Raw genomic sequence first — 16,250 nt, 5'->3', positions numbered from 1 at the left:
GTCTGGCTGTATCACCAGGAATCGCCAGTGCACCTCAGACAGACCCTTGCAGCCCCTCTGGAGCAGGTGTGAAGGCTGTTCATCTTGGTCCCCGAATAATAGATTTCCTAGCAGGAAACCCAAGACAACCTCTTGAATATTCCAAAAAGGTTTTAAATCACTGTCAACATGTTTGAAACGCCCCCTGCCCAGGACCGATGAAGGGCGACTGCTTGGCTCCACCACGGGAAGCTGGGGTTTGACCTATCGCGCTGCAGAGGCCACCACCCAGCCAGTGACCATGCCCCGGTTCGCGCGCATTGTGTAGTGAGCAGCGCCCGGCCCCGACACGTGGCCACCCTGGGCACGTGGCAGAGGTTCTGGCCCCACCCCGCTTGCGTAGCACCGCCTGCGGTCACGTGGCCACCCGCAGCCCCGCCCAGGGCACACAGCACGAACCTAGGCCCCGCCTCACGATCACGTGGTTGCCTACAGCTCCACCCAGGACACGTAGCCCCGCCCTGCTCACGCGGCCGCCCGTAGGCTCCGCGGCCCCTCCTTAGTCACGTGTCGCCCGCAGCCGTCGACCCCCGCGGCTCCTCGCGGCCACCGTAGAGGGCGTCGGGCGGGCTCAGGGACGGAAGCCGAGAGGCGCCGCCGACCGCGCCTGCGACAGCGTCAGCCCTGCGCGGAACGCCGGCCCATGGCGGCGGCGGCAATGGCAGAGCAGGAGGGGGCCCGCAACGGCGCCCGAAACCGCGGCGGCGTCCAGCGCGTGGAGGGCAAGCTGCGCGCCAGCGTCGAGAAGGGCGACTACTACGAGGCTCACCAGATGTACCGGACCCTCTTCTTCAGGTGGGCGCGGGCGGCGGCTTGCCGCCGAGGCCCCGCCCCCGCCACCCATTGGCCGCCCCGCGGCGCCCCGCTCCTCGATTGGCCGGCTCAGCTGCCTGTCGCGACGGCTGGAGAGGGGGCGGCGGGCTCCGGGTTGCGCGGCGCGGCCTGCCCTATGCGGCCTCCTTTTCCCTTCCCTGGCCTTCGCTTCTCTTCTTCCCCTTCAGAGCCCTACGTTTTCCTTCCTGGGTTTCCCTGTCCGCTTCCCCCGTGTGGTTTACCCACTTCGGTCTCCGCCTTCCCCGGCTTTCTCCTTCCCGGTCTACTCTTTCCCTTCTCTGGCCTCCTTCTCGGGTCTCCTCTTCCCTAGCCTCCTCATTCCCTTTCCCTGCCCTCTTCCCCAACCTCCCCCTGCCCCTTTTTCGGTCTCTCTTTCCTGGGCCCAGCCTCTCTTTCCTGGCCTCCCCTTCAGAGTCTCCTTTTCCCTCCTTCCCATACCCATTCCGTCCTCATTTTCCCCAGTCTCCTTCCCTTCCCAGCTTTCTCCTCCCCTTCCCCCAGCCTCCAGCCTGGCCCTGCACCCTGTCCTTGTCACCCTGTTCCTTTTCATAGATAGGTTCTGTCCTAGAGCTGTTTTTCTAGAGCGGGCCTCTCAGGCAGCCTTCTCTGCGGGCAATCACGGCCAGGATTGCCTCACAGAGAACAGAGGCCCTGGTGACCCGACGTGTGGTTAGGCCGGTGCTGTTGAGACAGTAACCACTTCCTGTTTTGGGGACTCCCAGTTGTACAGTCCTCTGCGATTGGACTGGTCATTAGGCCTGGGCATGTTTGTTGATAGCCTTGGCCTGAGCCTGCCATGTGCTGTGGCTTTATTCCTAATTTCAGGGCAGGACTGCCCAGTCCAGTAGTGAAGGCTGTGGGTCTAGCCTTGACAATTCTTAGGCCTGCAATTTTGTTTTAATAGACTTTGCATCTTAGAGCAGTTTTAGATTCATAGCAAAATTGAGCAGAAAGTGGTTTCTACTGCCCACCCCGCAGGCCAGAGCTGCCACAGTGGGGTGTTTTAGAGTTACCCCTCCTGTTCTGTGGGCTGAACAAAGGTGCTGGGACAATGGTTCCTCAGCCTAGTGCCTTCTTTTGGTCCTGGGATCATCTTAAGGGCTCTCTGGGACCTTTCTCTTACATTTGGGTGCACTCAGTTTTGAACCACCCAGCAACTGGGTGGACACAGTGGGAGAAGACAAGATCCAGGCCAAGTGTGGGAGTCCTCCGCCCTGAGCCTTGCCCTGTGCCCCAGGATAGAGCCCTGCCTCTGTGTCTGCCCACCAGCTTGCAGTCTGGGAGAGGCCCTGGCACCTTGTTTTCAAAGATTTGTTTCTACCCTGTGTTGCCAGGATGAGAGGCCTTGAGTTTAGTTGATGACTCTAGGCTTAGGGAGAAATATTGGCCTCTCCTCTATGATCTCGAATGGCCTGAAGGACAATCTTGTTCTGGAATTTTCTGGGTATTAAACCCTGACACACTATAAATACAGACCAGTCAGGTTGCATCTAGTTTTGTAATTATGAATGCCTTGTTTTTTGAACTCTGTTGTTTGCTTTAGGAAGAGACTTGTTCTTCCCTTTAGTTTTACCATGGTAAATTCTACCAAAATGAGACCTGCACGTTTGGTAGTCACAGGGGCAAGTTTAACAAAGTTGAGCTGTCACTAACTACATTTCCAAAAGCTCTGAGTTGTCACAGCCCCTTTAATCTGACTGTTGAAGGATCAGCCAAAAGCAGCAGGTGCTAGCATTGACTGGGGCCTTCTACCCTGATGGTCAGTTCCAGCCACACATCTGTGCACACTCATAGCACTTAGGATTCACCCTGACCTTTGGTTTTGGGGGGAATTTGTGTATGAATATTTGCCCAGTGACTAATAAGTAAAAATGGGCCCATTTAAAGACCCATAAAAATGGGTCTTCTCAAAAAAAGGCACTGCGTTCCTTTGTTCTGAACCAGCCCTGCCGTGACTAGAGATTTGCTTAACTTAGTATTTATTCGATGAGCCCCTTGGTCCAGGGTGTGTCTCGGTGACAAGATGGTGACAGGTGAGCTCTGCGACCTTGCTGCCTCTGGGCTGCTCCTTCTGGGGCCAACCTGCTAGGAATGGTGAGGCAGTGCAGTGAGTGCCAAGCCCAGGGCCACCCTTCCTCTGGGGCCCAGGGAGTGTTACAGAGCCTCCCTGAGCCTTGGCCTCCCTGGGTCACTCCATTAACCCCACCCAGGAGGCCCAGGCTGGGAAGACTATGGGTATTTGGCTGTGGGAGAAGTCAGAATCCCCAAATCATGGGCTGGGGTTGTGGCTCAGTGGTAGAGTGCTTGTCCCTTTACAACTGGAAAAAAAAGAATCACAAAATTATGCTAGTTTTTCAATGTCTAGTAAATGTCTGCATATTTACATTTAAGTATTTACATTACAATTGGACGAACTTTGACATTTGAACCGACCCAGGATGCTTTCAGGAGCAAGCTGTCAGAAGTTTCTCCTCTGCCTTTGTGAGGCCTTTCTCCCCACCCCCATCCCCTGGGGCAGCTCCCCTCTACTTAGTCTCTGCAGGTGAAATTGCATTTTCTGAATTCTATGGAAGTGGATTCATAGTACACACTCTTTTTTTTTTTTTTTTTTTTCTGGTGTTTGTATATATATGCACACAATTTTTTTAATTTACTCAGCATAATTGCTTTGAGACTGACCTGGGTTGTAGGTCTTTGGTATTGCTTTATGATATTCCTCTGTGGATGTCAACACACTGTTTTGATTCAGTTAGAGCCTACATCAGGTGCGAGGATCGAGAAGAATAGGCAGCCCAGCAGATGGTGTCTGTCCAGCAGATATTGGGTGGTTCACCTGGGCGCCTTGAAGCAGTTTCTTTCTAACTCAGTTTCATGTGGGGCTGTTGGGGGCAGCTCCCTGTGTCTCTTCAGACCTCTCTGCCTGGTGAGAGGGGGAGTAAGTTTTGCAGGCCTCTTGGATTATTAGCACCTGCAAAGTCAGGAAATTGTGTCTTTGAGGACAGCTTTCCCAGAGTGCAGAGTGCGGCCTTCCTGTGTCTAGGATCTTCACTGCAGCCTCAGTGCTTGCAGATTTGCTTTCAGGTTGTGGTTGAGAGGCTGACCCAGAGGCCATGACCTTCAGTTGCATCCCACCTGTGTGGTTCCTGTCTCCCCTTGGCCTCAAGGAAAGTGGGCCGTCCTGCTGCCATTTTTCCTGAGAGTTGTTTGGATTGCTAATTGTGGCCTGTAGCCCTCCTGTGTTGCCTCTTAAATCACATAAATGTTGAAAATGGAAATCCAGAGTGAATGTCTGCACACACAACCTCATGCGGGAGGCAGCCGCACTCTGGCAGTTAGGGTGTTGGGCTTTGGGGCTTCTGGGCTGCCAGCAGGCACTGACCGTGCTTCCTTCTGCTCTCCAGTGAGCATTTTGGGGGCTGGGCAAACCATGAGTTCCACCTGTATTTACTGATACCCACAGGTGTTTATCCCTAGTGTTAATGCTTGAATTTCTGTGTACTGTTTTTTTAAATAATAAGAGCAAAATGAAACAGTTCTTGCACAGCTCTGTTGGTCTTTGGATAAGATGTTGCTGTTCATTTTTGACTGACAGAACACACCAAGATGGACCAGCTTGGAGTGTTCACCAACAACGCCAAGTCCACCTCTAGCGTGGGGTGGTGTTCTTGGCATTTGTGTGATGTCAACATTGCTCAGCATGCAGAGGGCAGGGCTGTGTGGCATGCATCCTGGGAAGGCCAGCTGCTCTCGGCAATCTGTGGCCTAGGGGGCCCCCACCCTACTCAGTCACCCAGACACAAAAATCCCTCTCAGTTCCCGGCAGTCTGCAGTGGAGAAAGACCCTCATTCTTTTTTTCTTTTTTTTTTTTTTTTAATATTTATTTTTTAGCTATAGGTGGACACAATATCTTTATTTTATTTTATTTTTATGTGGTGCTGAGGATCGAACCTGGCGCCTCACGCATGGTAGGCGAGCGCTCTACCTCTGAGCCACAACCCCAGCCCAAGACCCTCATTCTTAAGGTTGACTGAGACTTTGTTTTTTTACCAGGTTTCCTTGACGTGGCAACAGGTGATTTCTGCAGGATGGGGGTGATGGTGGATGGTTCTGATCCTGTGCACACAGATCCCTGTTACCTGGTCACCTCTGCCCTCCATGAGTTCGCAGTGTCTTGCCTGGAAGGCAGGTGGCTGCAAGAGCCCAGGCTGCTGCAGGCCAGGCCAGGCCAGCCAAGGGATGCTGCTGTGGTCACCAGCAGCCCCGAGAGGCAGACAGACTCCCTTATCTCAGGAACTTGGCTCATTTGCCTCTCAGGGAACTCTTCATCTGCATTTCCAAGAGGTCATCTCTTGTTGGGCCTCAGAAGAGTCTAGAAGGCTGTAGACCAGTGTCTGCCATGTAGTTGATGGGGTTTCATGTCCCTGCAGATAGCAGTGCAAGGCTGCTGCTTTTGACCACAGAACATGTTTTCTGAAATGCTCTGCAGCTTTCCTGATCAAGGAAGGTCTGGGTGCTGGAAGGCTCATGGCTTCTCTGGGCTCAGGGAACACCTGGAAGGGTGACCACACTTGGGAGTAGCACTGACAAGACAGATATGTGTGACTGGTGGGCTGACTGAAGGCTTCCTTGTGGGGAGTAGGCTTTGCCTGCTGGCCCCACCCCAGCCCAGCAAGGTGGGGTCTCCTGCTGGGACCTGTCCCCTGAGGACTGTGGTGTGCTAGCTGGGGTTTGGCTATGGGCCTTTTTTCCTATGGCTGATGGATAGCAGACTGTGCACTCTGACTCCTCTGTACTGGGGATGGTGAAGTCACACTCCCAGACAGGAGCACTGCTCGTCTCTCCTGTCTGAGGCCCTTCACTACTGCTTGAGGATCTTGTATTATTTGGATTGGTTTTGAACACAGCTTTATCCCAGGGGACTTGGGCTGAGAGGCAGTGTGCTGACTCGTCCTGTTGTTTTCTGATGATAAGACACTGATGGCAGGGAAGTGAGATGTCCCAGCATCACCTGGCCAAGTGGCCACAAGAAGCTGACTCTAGCCTTGTGCACTTCTCCTGTGGCAGGGGCTCAGGCTATCTGTGTCCCTCCACACCATCCAGTATACAGACCCCCTCACCCTCTCTGTTAACAGCATCATTCTGGCCACTCTGTCCTCTGTCCCCTGTCCCTGTACAGTGAAGAAACCAGCTCTTCCCAACTTCCTGCACTGTGAGAGGGCATGTGCTCACAGCAGGTTGGGGACACCCACACCATGTGACACATGGGCGGTGGGATGCCACCAAGCAGGCTTTCAAGGACCCTGGCCCGTGACTGGATCTAAGTGGGGGCAGATGTTGGTGCAATCACAGTTGTTATTTTCCCCGATAGGACCCTGTCCTGGAGCCCCACTGTCCCTCAGCTTTCAGATGAATGGCATCTGTCTGCCCTACTTTGTGGAGCCCCTGCACAGGCAGGCCTGCACTAGAAGATGGAGTCAGGCCCTGCCTCCACCCTCACTGGCTCCCTCTGCCAAAACTCCTAGCTGCTTGAAGGAGGGGCTGCTTTTTGCCTCCTGCCAGGGGGCCTGCTGTGCCCTTCTACTGGCAGCCTGTGCTGTTGGAGGAGAAGCAGCTGGGCCAGGGCACAGCTCCCTCTGGGGAGGGCCTGCCTGGTTTCCCTTCTCCATGGATGATTGGGCAAACCTCAGCATGAACGTCCACAGCCCACCAGTGAGCATGCATCTGTAGGGTTCACATCCTGGGCTCCCTGCTCACACTTTCCTTCTCTTTGCAGATACATGTCCCAGAGCAAACACGCAGAGGCCCGAGAGCTCATGTACTCAGGAGCATTGCTCTTCTTCAGTCACGGCCAGGTAAGGGGTTTTGCCCCTTCCTGTGTGCTCTGCTCCTCGTGGGAGAGTTGAGGGGGGAATGGCCAAAAAAAGGCCTCGGGGTGGCATCAGGACATCCTTGGCTCTGGCTGCAAGTGGAAGAGGGTCCTCTGCCCCTGACTGCAGATGCTTTACACTCGGGCCTGTTACTATGGGCCATTCGTGGCTGGGTGCAAACCTCTGGATTTGTGGGTGTTGGGGTGCTACGCTGTACATGTAATTTTTTTAAAAAAATTTAGTAGTAGATGGACACAATATCTTTATTTTATTTATTTATGTATTTATTCTTTATGTGGTGCTGAGGATTGAACCCAGTGCTTTCATGTGTGCTAGGCAAGCAGTCTACCACTGAGCTACAACCCTAGCCCTGCACATGTGATTTTGATCTAAACAGCTCTCTCCATTTTTTTATGTGCTTCTGGGCTGAGAGCTCTATGACTGGGCTGCATGGCTGAGTGGTCTGTTCCTGTTGGTGCTGGTGTGTTCACGACTGTAGTGCATTCATGTCTGTAGGAGGAGCACCACCAACCAACCAGCCTTGTCTGTACTGCTCTGAATGACTCAGGTCTGTTTCTAACTTTGTGAGTCTTGTTCATTTGTTTTGTAGCAAAACAGTGCTGCAGACTTATCTATGTTAGTCTTGGAGTCCCTGGAGAAGGCAGAAGTGGAAGTGGCTGATGAACTGCTGGGTGAGGACCCCTCTTGCAGGCTGCCCCGTTGTTCTGATGTAGCCCCTCCCTAGGCACTTCATCCCCTTCAGTGCCCACGTGTGGGTCTCTGGTGTTCTGGGGCTTATCTTGTTGTGGAGGTATTTCCTGCCCAGTTGCAGTGGCCATGCCCACCCAGCTGGCCTGCTCCACATGCATGGGCACATAACAGGATGGGTAGAGCATGATGAGGTCCTGACCCTGCTGTGGCAGTCAGAGAGGTGGGTGCCCTGTGACCAGAGGCTAGGCTTGTTGGTCTGCCCTATGGGTGAGCGTGCAGTTAGTAAAGCCCTTCTGGGACCTGATGGAAGATGAGAGAGACCCCACTGCCTCTCCTGCTCACATGGCTGGAGGAGGGGACACTGGACCCCTGTCTGCTGCAAAAGCCCCTCCCTAGCTTGTTTCAGGGCTAGCTCTTCACCACAGCCCACCCTTCCTAGCATGACCCAAATAGATCATGAAGATGCAGCCCACCCTTCCTAGCATTACCCAGGTAGGTCACAAAGATGAAAGGTACTTGTCCTTCCTTGTGGCATTCTGGGGCATGTAGCATTAGCAGACAGGGGTCAGTTGGAGTGGCTCTGGGTAGCCCTAGAACCCACAGGACACACATGGGGGACATCCACCAACTCATCAGTGGCCTCTTTGCTTTCTTTCAGGGTTTGTTTTTTTTTAAGTTGTTGATGGACCTTTCTTCTATTCATTTGTGGTGCTGAGAATCAAACCCCATGCCTCACACATATGAGGCAAGCACTCTACCACTGACCACAACCCCTGCCCTTCTTTGCTTTCTTTTGAAGTTATAAATAAGTTATTTTTTTGGTACCAGGGATTAAACCCAGGGACATTAATCACTGAGCCACATCCCCAGCACCCCCCCTCCCTTTTTTTTTAATCTTAAGACAGTCTCATTAAGTTGCTTAGTGCCTTGCTAAATTGCTAAGGCTGGCCTCAAACTTGAAATCCTCCTTCCTCAGCCTCTTGAGTTGCTGCCATTATAGGCATGAGCCTCTGCATCCAGCTGGAGTTAAATAGTTTTTTTAAATTTGATTTTCCAAGATGCACAATACAAAGAACAGCATTATGTTCCTTCTGTTTTTTGAGGGTTTTGGTTTTTTTATTTTGTTTTATTTTTGTCCTGGGGATTAAACCCAGGAGCATTCTGCCACTGTGCCATACCCCCAGTCCTTTGTATTTTTTATTTTGAGACAGGGTCTGGCTAAATTGCCCATACTGGCCTCAAATTTGGAATCCTTCTGCCTCAGCCTCCCATATCACTGAATTACGGTTGTGGCTGCTGCCCAGTTCCCTCGTGTTCCTTGGGATGAGGATCTGTTTGTGTTGTTTTCAGAAAATCTGGCTAAAGTATTTAGTCTGATGGATCCAAATTCTCCGGAGCGAGTGGCTTTTGTGTCCAGAGCCCTGAAGTGGTCCAGTGGAGGGTCCGGGAAACTGGGCCATCCCCGGCTCCACCAGCTGCTGGCCCTCACGCTGTGGAAAGGTAGGCCTGGGGTCCTCCACCATCAAGGGGTAGGCAGCTCTGCAGCAAGGCTGGCCACTTGCCTCCCCTGGCTAGGCCAGTCGTTTCTACCCTGTACTGAGCTGCCCAGTGGAGCTGCACTGCTCCGGGCAGCAGCAGGACACCAGGCCTGCTCTGCCATCTTTTCACGCTCTAATCTCCAGCCCCTACAAACACTCAGATCCTTGCTTAGACCGCCTGTCCCTCCCACTCTTCCTCCTGCAGCAGCCCTCCATGGCCTCGTTCTTTGGTTCTTTTCTCAACAGTTCTTTTTCTGATGAAGTGTTTGTGGCATTATTTGGCCCGTAGGGTGGGATCTTGGGTGTTTTCTTTCGGGCGGTCAGTGTCTGTGCTCCAAGTCTCTGCTCAGGTACTGGAAGAAGCCCTCAGTAAAGGTTTTCTGTGATCTGAATGACAAATTTGCCAGGTTATGACAGGCTTCCTCCTCGGTGGTGTTCCTGGGGACAACTGGTATCTAGGGCCCTGGTGCTTTGGCTCTCTAGGCCTTGGCCTGTGACTGTCGACATATGGGAAGGCTACAATGGCCGGCAGTGGAGATGGCAGGGTACAGAGCAGCTCTTCTGAAGCCCTGGGGATTCAGGGCCTCTTGGGAACAGCTGCAGTCTAGTGAGTGGCACAATCATTGGATAGGTGGGTGTCAACCACCTGGGCTGCACTCTGCCCTTTCATCTACCAAGCAGACAAATCTGAGTGTTCACCATGGGCCAGGTCCTGTTGGCAAAGGGAATTGGCAGCCCCTGCCTGCCAGGCACTGGTAGCCCTGGCTGGAGGAGGCACCAGTGTCCCCTGTGTGGCAGGGGGGAGCAGAGTCTAGAGATCTGCCTGAGAACAAGCCAGTGTTGGTGACTTCCTCTGGTGGTGGGGTGAGGTGCTTGTCCTTAGGTCATGGTGGCTCTGCAGTATACTCAGCACTTGATGGGAATAGGACCAGCTCAGTGGGGCTGCTGTCCCCACAGTAAGCAGCGTCACTATGTTAACAAGAATTGACTTCAGTGCTTGGGCTTCGGTATGCAGTAATCTTCTCATGTGGATGTCCAAATCCAAAAGGTCACCTTGGAAGATTGATTGGGGGTCCAACAAGAGACAAGTGGAAACCTGACTCCTCCTGATTCTGACTGCCATGAAGGCAGCTTGGGGGGACAGGGATCCAGAGTCAGTCCCTTTGAGGTGGGTGGGAGAGTGGCTCTTAGGATGGTACCAGGTCAGAGGTGGGAAGGGGGCTCTTATGAGTCGAGGTTAGTAAGCTCAGAGTGGAGTGGAAGGGAGTGTGAGCAGGTGTTAGAATTGGGTAACCCAACCGGTGTGGTGGGGCATGCCTGTAATCCCAGCAGCTTGGGAGGCTGATGCAGGAGGATCACAAATTCAAAGCCAGACTCAGCAATTTAGTGAGGCCCTAAGCAGTTTAGTGAGATCCTGTCTCAAACAAATAAAAAGGGCTGGGGATGTGGCTCAGTGGTTGAGCACTCTTGGGTTCAATCCCTGGTACAAAAAAAGAAAAAAGAAAAAAAAGAATCAGGTGACCCACAGGGTCCTTTGTGGTATCAGGGATCTACTGGAGAGAAGGGCTTCAATGTGCTATTTTGGAAGGGCTCAACTTTTAGGGTTTTTTTTTTTTTTTTAAGGTTCTTACAGGTTTTTTTAAGTTGCTAGTTTGGTTTTGTTTTGTACTGGGGATTGAACCCAGGGGGCACTTAACCACTGATCCATATCCCCAGACCTTTTTATTTATTTTGAGACAGGATCTCACTAAGTTGCTGAGGCTGGCCTCGAACTTGGGATCCTCCTGCCTCAGCCTCCTGAGTCACTGGAATTACAGGTGTGCACCACTGCGCCCGTCTTAAGGTGCTTGTTTATAAAAGAAAAGCAGTGCGTTGGCAATCTTCACAGTGCCTGCCCAGAAGCATCCGTCAATCAGGCACCTTCAAGTAATCAGATGGATCAAATATTAGTCATTTTTATTGTCCCACCTCATGTGCATTTATGTTGACTGGAGCAGCTTCACACAGCTTGGAGAAACGAGGTGTTGCTGGGGCAGCCTTCTGCTCTTCAGCTTTCTGCATTTGTTCTTTGAGCACAAGGAAGTTGGGGTGTTGGTGTGAGTAGCCCTGTTGTGGTCCGATGAGCCTTATCACTGGTTTTCACCTGGGTCGCTGTGCATTGGGGTGTGCACGTGGAGCACATTTGGGGAGCAGGGAAGGTGGAGCCTTCAGCAGTGTCTCTGTGACATGTCTGTCTCCCTTTTTTTCTTTCCGCTTTGCAGAACAAAACTACTGCGAGTCTCGGTATCACTTCCTGCACTCCACTGACGGCGAGGGCTGCGCTAACATGTTAGTGGAGTACTCCACCGCCCGGGGCTTCCGCAGTGAGGTGGACATGTTTGTGGCCCAGGCGGTGCTTCAGTAGGTATTCAGTATGGCTTTGTGGTGTCGGTACCCTGCTTCCAGAGGTGGCCTCAAGTGGGCCACAACATCCCCTGACTGTAACATGCCTAGAGGGAGTGTAGGGATTGCAGGAGCTGACCACCGAGCTCACTTGTCACCTGTGACCACTGTGTATAGGAGTTGTCGAGGTGTCATAAACTTGGAGAAGCAGGAGCACGCTTTCAGGGGCTGTCTTCACAGCTGTTTCCTTGAGTCTCGATCCCTTTAGCGTGTGGACAGGCTGCACCCTCCTCTGCCAGGAGGGCCTGTCATCTGCTCTGCCAGGCCTGCCTGTCCCATCGCTGATCTTGAAAGTACTGAAACTTGTACTAGAGCTGACAGAGCCTTCCAGCTGCTCACTGACACAGGACACGTCGGCCAGGAACTGTCCCTTCCAGACTCTCCCTGTGATCCAGTTCAACTGCATCTCCGCACAGGTGGCTCAGAGGCCCACAGGTGCTTTAACGTCATCCACAGCTGCAGAGCCCTGCCATGCACTTGTCATTGTTGACATCTGTGACTTTAAAATGAGTCGTTTAGAATCTAAGATTCCCTGACCCAGCTTGGCCGGGCATGGCGCAGTGTCCTCTCGGGGCTGGGCTTGACCCTGGTTCACTGCCTCTGAGTTCTTTCTCCCTGACCTCTCGGGAGCTGCCTGAGGGATGTCCTTCTTGAGTGGAATCCAGGTGTGTCCAACACCCCACGAAGCATCAGACTGTGGGCCACTTGGGACCCAGGTGCCTGCACATGCTCTGATGCACAAGTGTAAAGAGGCCACGCTCCACGGGGTTCAGCAGATGTGGGCTCAGGTTCTGGCCCCATTTCTTAGCCTTTTGACCTTCAGCAGCCGAGTCTCCTTCCCAGGCTTAATATGCTTCCCGCATAAGTGTAAAATCCCATGGCGTTGGTGTACTTGAGGGACAGCACCAGGATGCAATCCTGCCTGACCCCTTGGCCACAGCTGTGGTGCCCTCTAGATCCTGCCAAGCTGTACCCTTGCTGGTGTGGACCGAGGTAGCAGTGCAGGGGATGCACGCCCTCCTAAGCATCCATAGAAACCAGTCTTCCTGCAGTATTCCCACCCACCAGCATGTTCTCATTTCCAGGTTTCTCTGTTTGAAAAACAAGACTAGTGCACTGGTGGTCTTCACAACGTACACGCAGAAGCACCCGTCGATCGAGGATGGGCCGCCATTCGTCCAGCCCCTGCTCAATTTCATCTGGTTCCTGCTGTTGGCCCTGGAAGGGTGAGTCTGGCTGCCGTGTGCGCAGGTGGGGCCTGGGCAGGGCCGCACGTGCTGCTCACTGGGACACACATCTGGTTGTCTGGTTGTTGTTGTAGCGGCAAGCTGGCCGTGTTCACGGTGCTGTGTGAGCAGTATCAGCCGTCCCTCCGGAGGGACCCAATGTACAACGAGGTGAGGACTCTTCACTGTCAGGCTGAGGCAGCTGCCGAGAGGAGGGAGCCTCAGTGCGTGGGTGGCCCCTGGGGACCCCGAGGGCTGGGGTGGCTCTGCCAGGCCTGCAGGCTCAGTGACCCACTACTGCTCTGCCTCTTGCAGTACCTCGACAGGATAGGCCAACTCTTCTTTGGCGTGCCGCCCAAGCAGACGTCCTCCTACGGAGGCTTGCTAGGTAAGCTCTGCTGGCCTGCAGTGGGCTCCTCGCCGGCCCCCTGCTGGCCCGCTTCTGAGTCCTTGGCATAATTCCACAATTGAGCTGTGAATGGCCATCTGCAGGGCACCCTCTCCAAGGGCTGCAGTGGAGGCCACCTCCTGACTTGCCACTGAAAGTCGGGCAGTCTGCACCCAGGCAGGCTGGACTTGTGAGTGCGCCTGTGGGGCGAGGCCGTGCAGTGCTCTGTCAGAGCGTGGCTTATAATCCTGATACTTTAAGTGTTTTAATTTTACTTGAAGAGTGAATCACATTTCACAGGGTTCAGAAGTACAGAGCGCCCGTGTCCCTCTGGCTCCGTGCCTGGTCTCCTGCCGGCAGGCAGCCCGGCCATTTCATTCCCGGCAGAGGCAGCTGTGCAGGTGCCGGGACACACACCTGCTGCCACTCACCTCGCAGGTGGCTGCAGGCCGCACCTCACATGTTCTACTTGCCAAAGCGCGCACCACATGATGGTTAGGCCCCATGTGCACACAGCTGTGTCGGGCAGCATTCCTATGTGACTATGTGACCGTCATGCCACATGAGCTGGCCAGCACACATGTGGCTCAGATGGAGACTGCCTAACTGCTCCAGGGCCAGGGCTTCTCCGGAGACGCCACTTCACGTTCGTTCTCCCTCCATGACGGGCGCGCTTTTCTCCTTCCCCTTGGCTCTCGTCTGTCTGGAGTGGAGTTCTGCCTTTCCCTCTGGCCTTCAGCTGTGTGTGTTGACCATGGCGCGTGGGAGGCAGGGCCCTGCTGTCCGTGCTGGGCCCCTGTGGCATGGCACCACGTTGCCCATCGTGGCCTGGGCCAGGAGGTAGCATGTCACATGCACGTGTCTCAGCTTGGGAGCACAGTGTGGTTCCCTGTCCCTCAGGCTGTTTCTGCTGCACTCCTGGCTCCACACTGTCCCCAGCCGCACAGTCATGTGCGGTCCTGCCAAGGCCGAGCTGGAGGTGTGAGGAGCCTGCCTTAGGCTGTGGTTCACTGAGGACTGCGGAACCTCTGGCTTGCACTTTGACCCTCATGGGGTTGAGGGGACTTCTCAGACTGAGTTTGCAGTTAGATATGGCACCTGTTGGTAGTGATGGCATGTGCAGGTGACCGAGAGTAGCCTTTGAGGCTCTGCTTTGTTTCTGGGGTGCAGTGTGTGGCCACTGCACAGCTTTCTCCTGGCTAAACAGTCTGCCCGTGACGTCGCTGGCGGACTGCTGTCCCCCGTTGGTGGATGCTTCGGGTTTCCCATCACAGTTCACACGCAAGCCTGAGCACTGTCACTGCACATCAGCACTGCGTCCTTGGGGAACCTTCATGGGGTTCCTGGGCACAGGCTCACCAGGCTCTGCTTGTCCCCCACGGCATGCTGGAGGCCTGGCACAGCCAAAGGCTTCTGGGGGCAGGGCCAGCAGCCGCGTGAACCCGTGCCACTGTTGCCACACTGTCTCTCCTTCCAGGGAACTTGCTGAGCAGCCTCATGGGCTCCTCGGAGCAGGAGGAGGGGGAGGAAAGCCAGGATGACAGCAGCCCCATCGAGCTGGACTGAGCTGCCGGCCTGCATGGAGACGCCCACGGTCGGCACCACTGGACAGTTTCAGGAGCCAGGCCCAGAACGTGGCTCCTCACACCCAGCAGGCTCTTGGTCTGTAGTTGGCAGGGCTGCCTGTGCGGCGTCTGTCCCTATTTATGTAAGGTGGCTGAGGGCTGCACAGTCCGCCTGATGCTGCGTGACCAGGACTTGAGACTGAGGCCCAGGCTTCTGCGGGCGGCCGTGTCCCTTCAGCTCAATCACAATAAAGCGCAGGCCTTGCTGCGGCGTCCCTCTGCCATCCTTGTCTGTGGTTCCTTGGGGAGGGCTGCGGGATGACAGGCAGCCTATCGTCAGTGACTAGACCGATTGCGCCCAGCATCCCCGCTCCGGGCGCCCAGCACAGCTTGTGGCATGCAGAGGAGGCAGTGGCCACCAAGACGGGGACTGAGCCAGCCTCCTGAGGTCCTGTAAATGTGCGCGGGTTTCTCGTTTATCTTTTATTGTTTTGAACACGGGGTCGTTTTGCAATCATGGTGTACTTGCCCCTCACAGATGGGACGGGTGAGCTGTGGGCTCCTTGCAGCTTGGGCAGCAGCTGGCCAGACCGATGCTTGCATGGTCCTTGGCCGTGGCTGTGGCCCCGGTGGTGCCCTGACATGGCCAGCAAAGCTCCTCTGTGCAAGTCCCGAGCCACAGCCCTGCTGCTCTCGCAGGCACCGCGCTGCCTCTCCAGAAACGCCCTTTTAAAGAGGGGCGCTGAGAACTTTCCACGTCCTTCGTGATGCAGTATTTATTTTTATTGGGTGATGGATTTCTTTGACCTAACGTTTCAGGTTTTAACCAAATAAGCAGTCCAGGAATGAGCAAATCTATCCTTTATCACTTATAATATTTCACATGTTACCAGTATAATTATAAAGGGAAACACTTTATTTTTTCACGATTAAGAGTTGTAGATTAATACACAGCGATCCTGCATGGGAAGAAGGGAGATGTACGTTATTTACTGTAAAAAATGGAATTTAAAGGAAGGCTTGTCAATTGTTGAGTATAAATAAATCCTTTATACTGGGCTTTGCAGCGCTGGTCCTTTCTGAATGAGCTCATGGGGCTTGCCGTGGGGTCTCGGCGTCCAGCCCCCCACCTGCTGGTGTAGGGCCTTGGGTGGGGTGGGGTGGGTCCACTGTGGCCCTTTGCTGCTCCTGGCCCTCCCCTGCCTTGGGTTGTCCAGAGCCTTTGTGGCTCTTGGTGTCTGAGCCAGGCCTGTGAGGCCCCCCCTCCCCGGGGGGGGGGGATGGTGGCGTGTGCCATCTGAGCGCCTGCCTGGGTTAGTCCAGGGCCTGTGTGCAGAAGTAGCCAGTATCAGGAAAGTGTCAGAATCCACAGGCTCCAACTGTAGATGTAAACGTGTGGTTTTATGAAGTCACACGCACCAGGTGTGGGCCCCACAGCTTCAGTGAGCAGGCCGGCCCCTTGGTGGCAGGGAAGTGGACTGTGCTGTTCCACTGGAGCCCATTGCTACAGGTACCAGGAGGGAAACACCAGGGGTTGTCAGTGGGGGCAATCCTGAGGGAGTCCCAGAGGTCGGGAAGGAGTCACAAGATTGGCATGTGACGATTTGGAAACAGTTTGAGCACAATTCAGATTTTGTTT

General features: G+C 54.2%; 1 protein-coding gene across 2 annotated transcripts; it reads left to right on the top strand.

Moving 5' to 3' along the window:
• The first annotated feature begins 586 nt into the window (after window positions 1–586).
• Window positions 587–15,670, top strand: Get4 (guided entry of tail-anchored proteins factor 4). 2 transcript variants are annotated; one of them, XM_027922775.2, is made up of 9 exons: window positions 587–834; window positions 6,648–6,726; window positions 7,352–7,433; window positions 8,803–8,952; window positions 11,252–11,390; window positions 12,518–12,658; window positions 12,754–12,829; window positions 12,974–13,046; window positions 14,524–15,670. In XM_027922775.2, the coding sequence occupies exons 1-9, from the start codon at window positions 683–685 to the stop codon at window positions 14,610–14,612; spliced, it is 981 nt and encodes a 326-aa protein (XP_027778576.1). In that variant the 5' UTR covers window positions 587–682; the 3' UTR covers window positions 14,613–15,670. The 2 variants fall into 2 exon arrangements, with proteins under 2 accessions (XP_027778576.1, XP_071461634.1); XM_071605533.1 differs by lacking the exon at window positions 587–834 and adding an exon at window positions 2,213–2,906.
• The last annotated feature ends 580 nt before the right edge of the window (window positions 15,671–16,250 follow it).

This window comes from Marmota flaviventris, chromosome 19 (assembly GCF_047511675.1).
Source record: "Marmota flaviventris isolate mMarFla1 chromosome 19, mMarFla1.hap1, whole genome shotgun sequence".
Lineage (NCBI taxonomy): Eukaryota > Metazoa > Chordata > Mammalia > Rodentia > Sciuridae > Marmota > Marmota flaviventris.
Note: the sequence above shows the minus strand (reverse complement) of the source record. Positions and strands in the feature narration are given on the sequence as shown.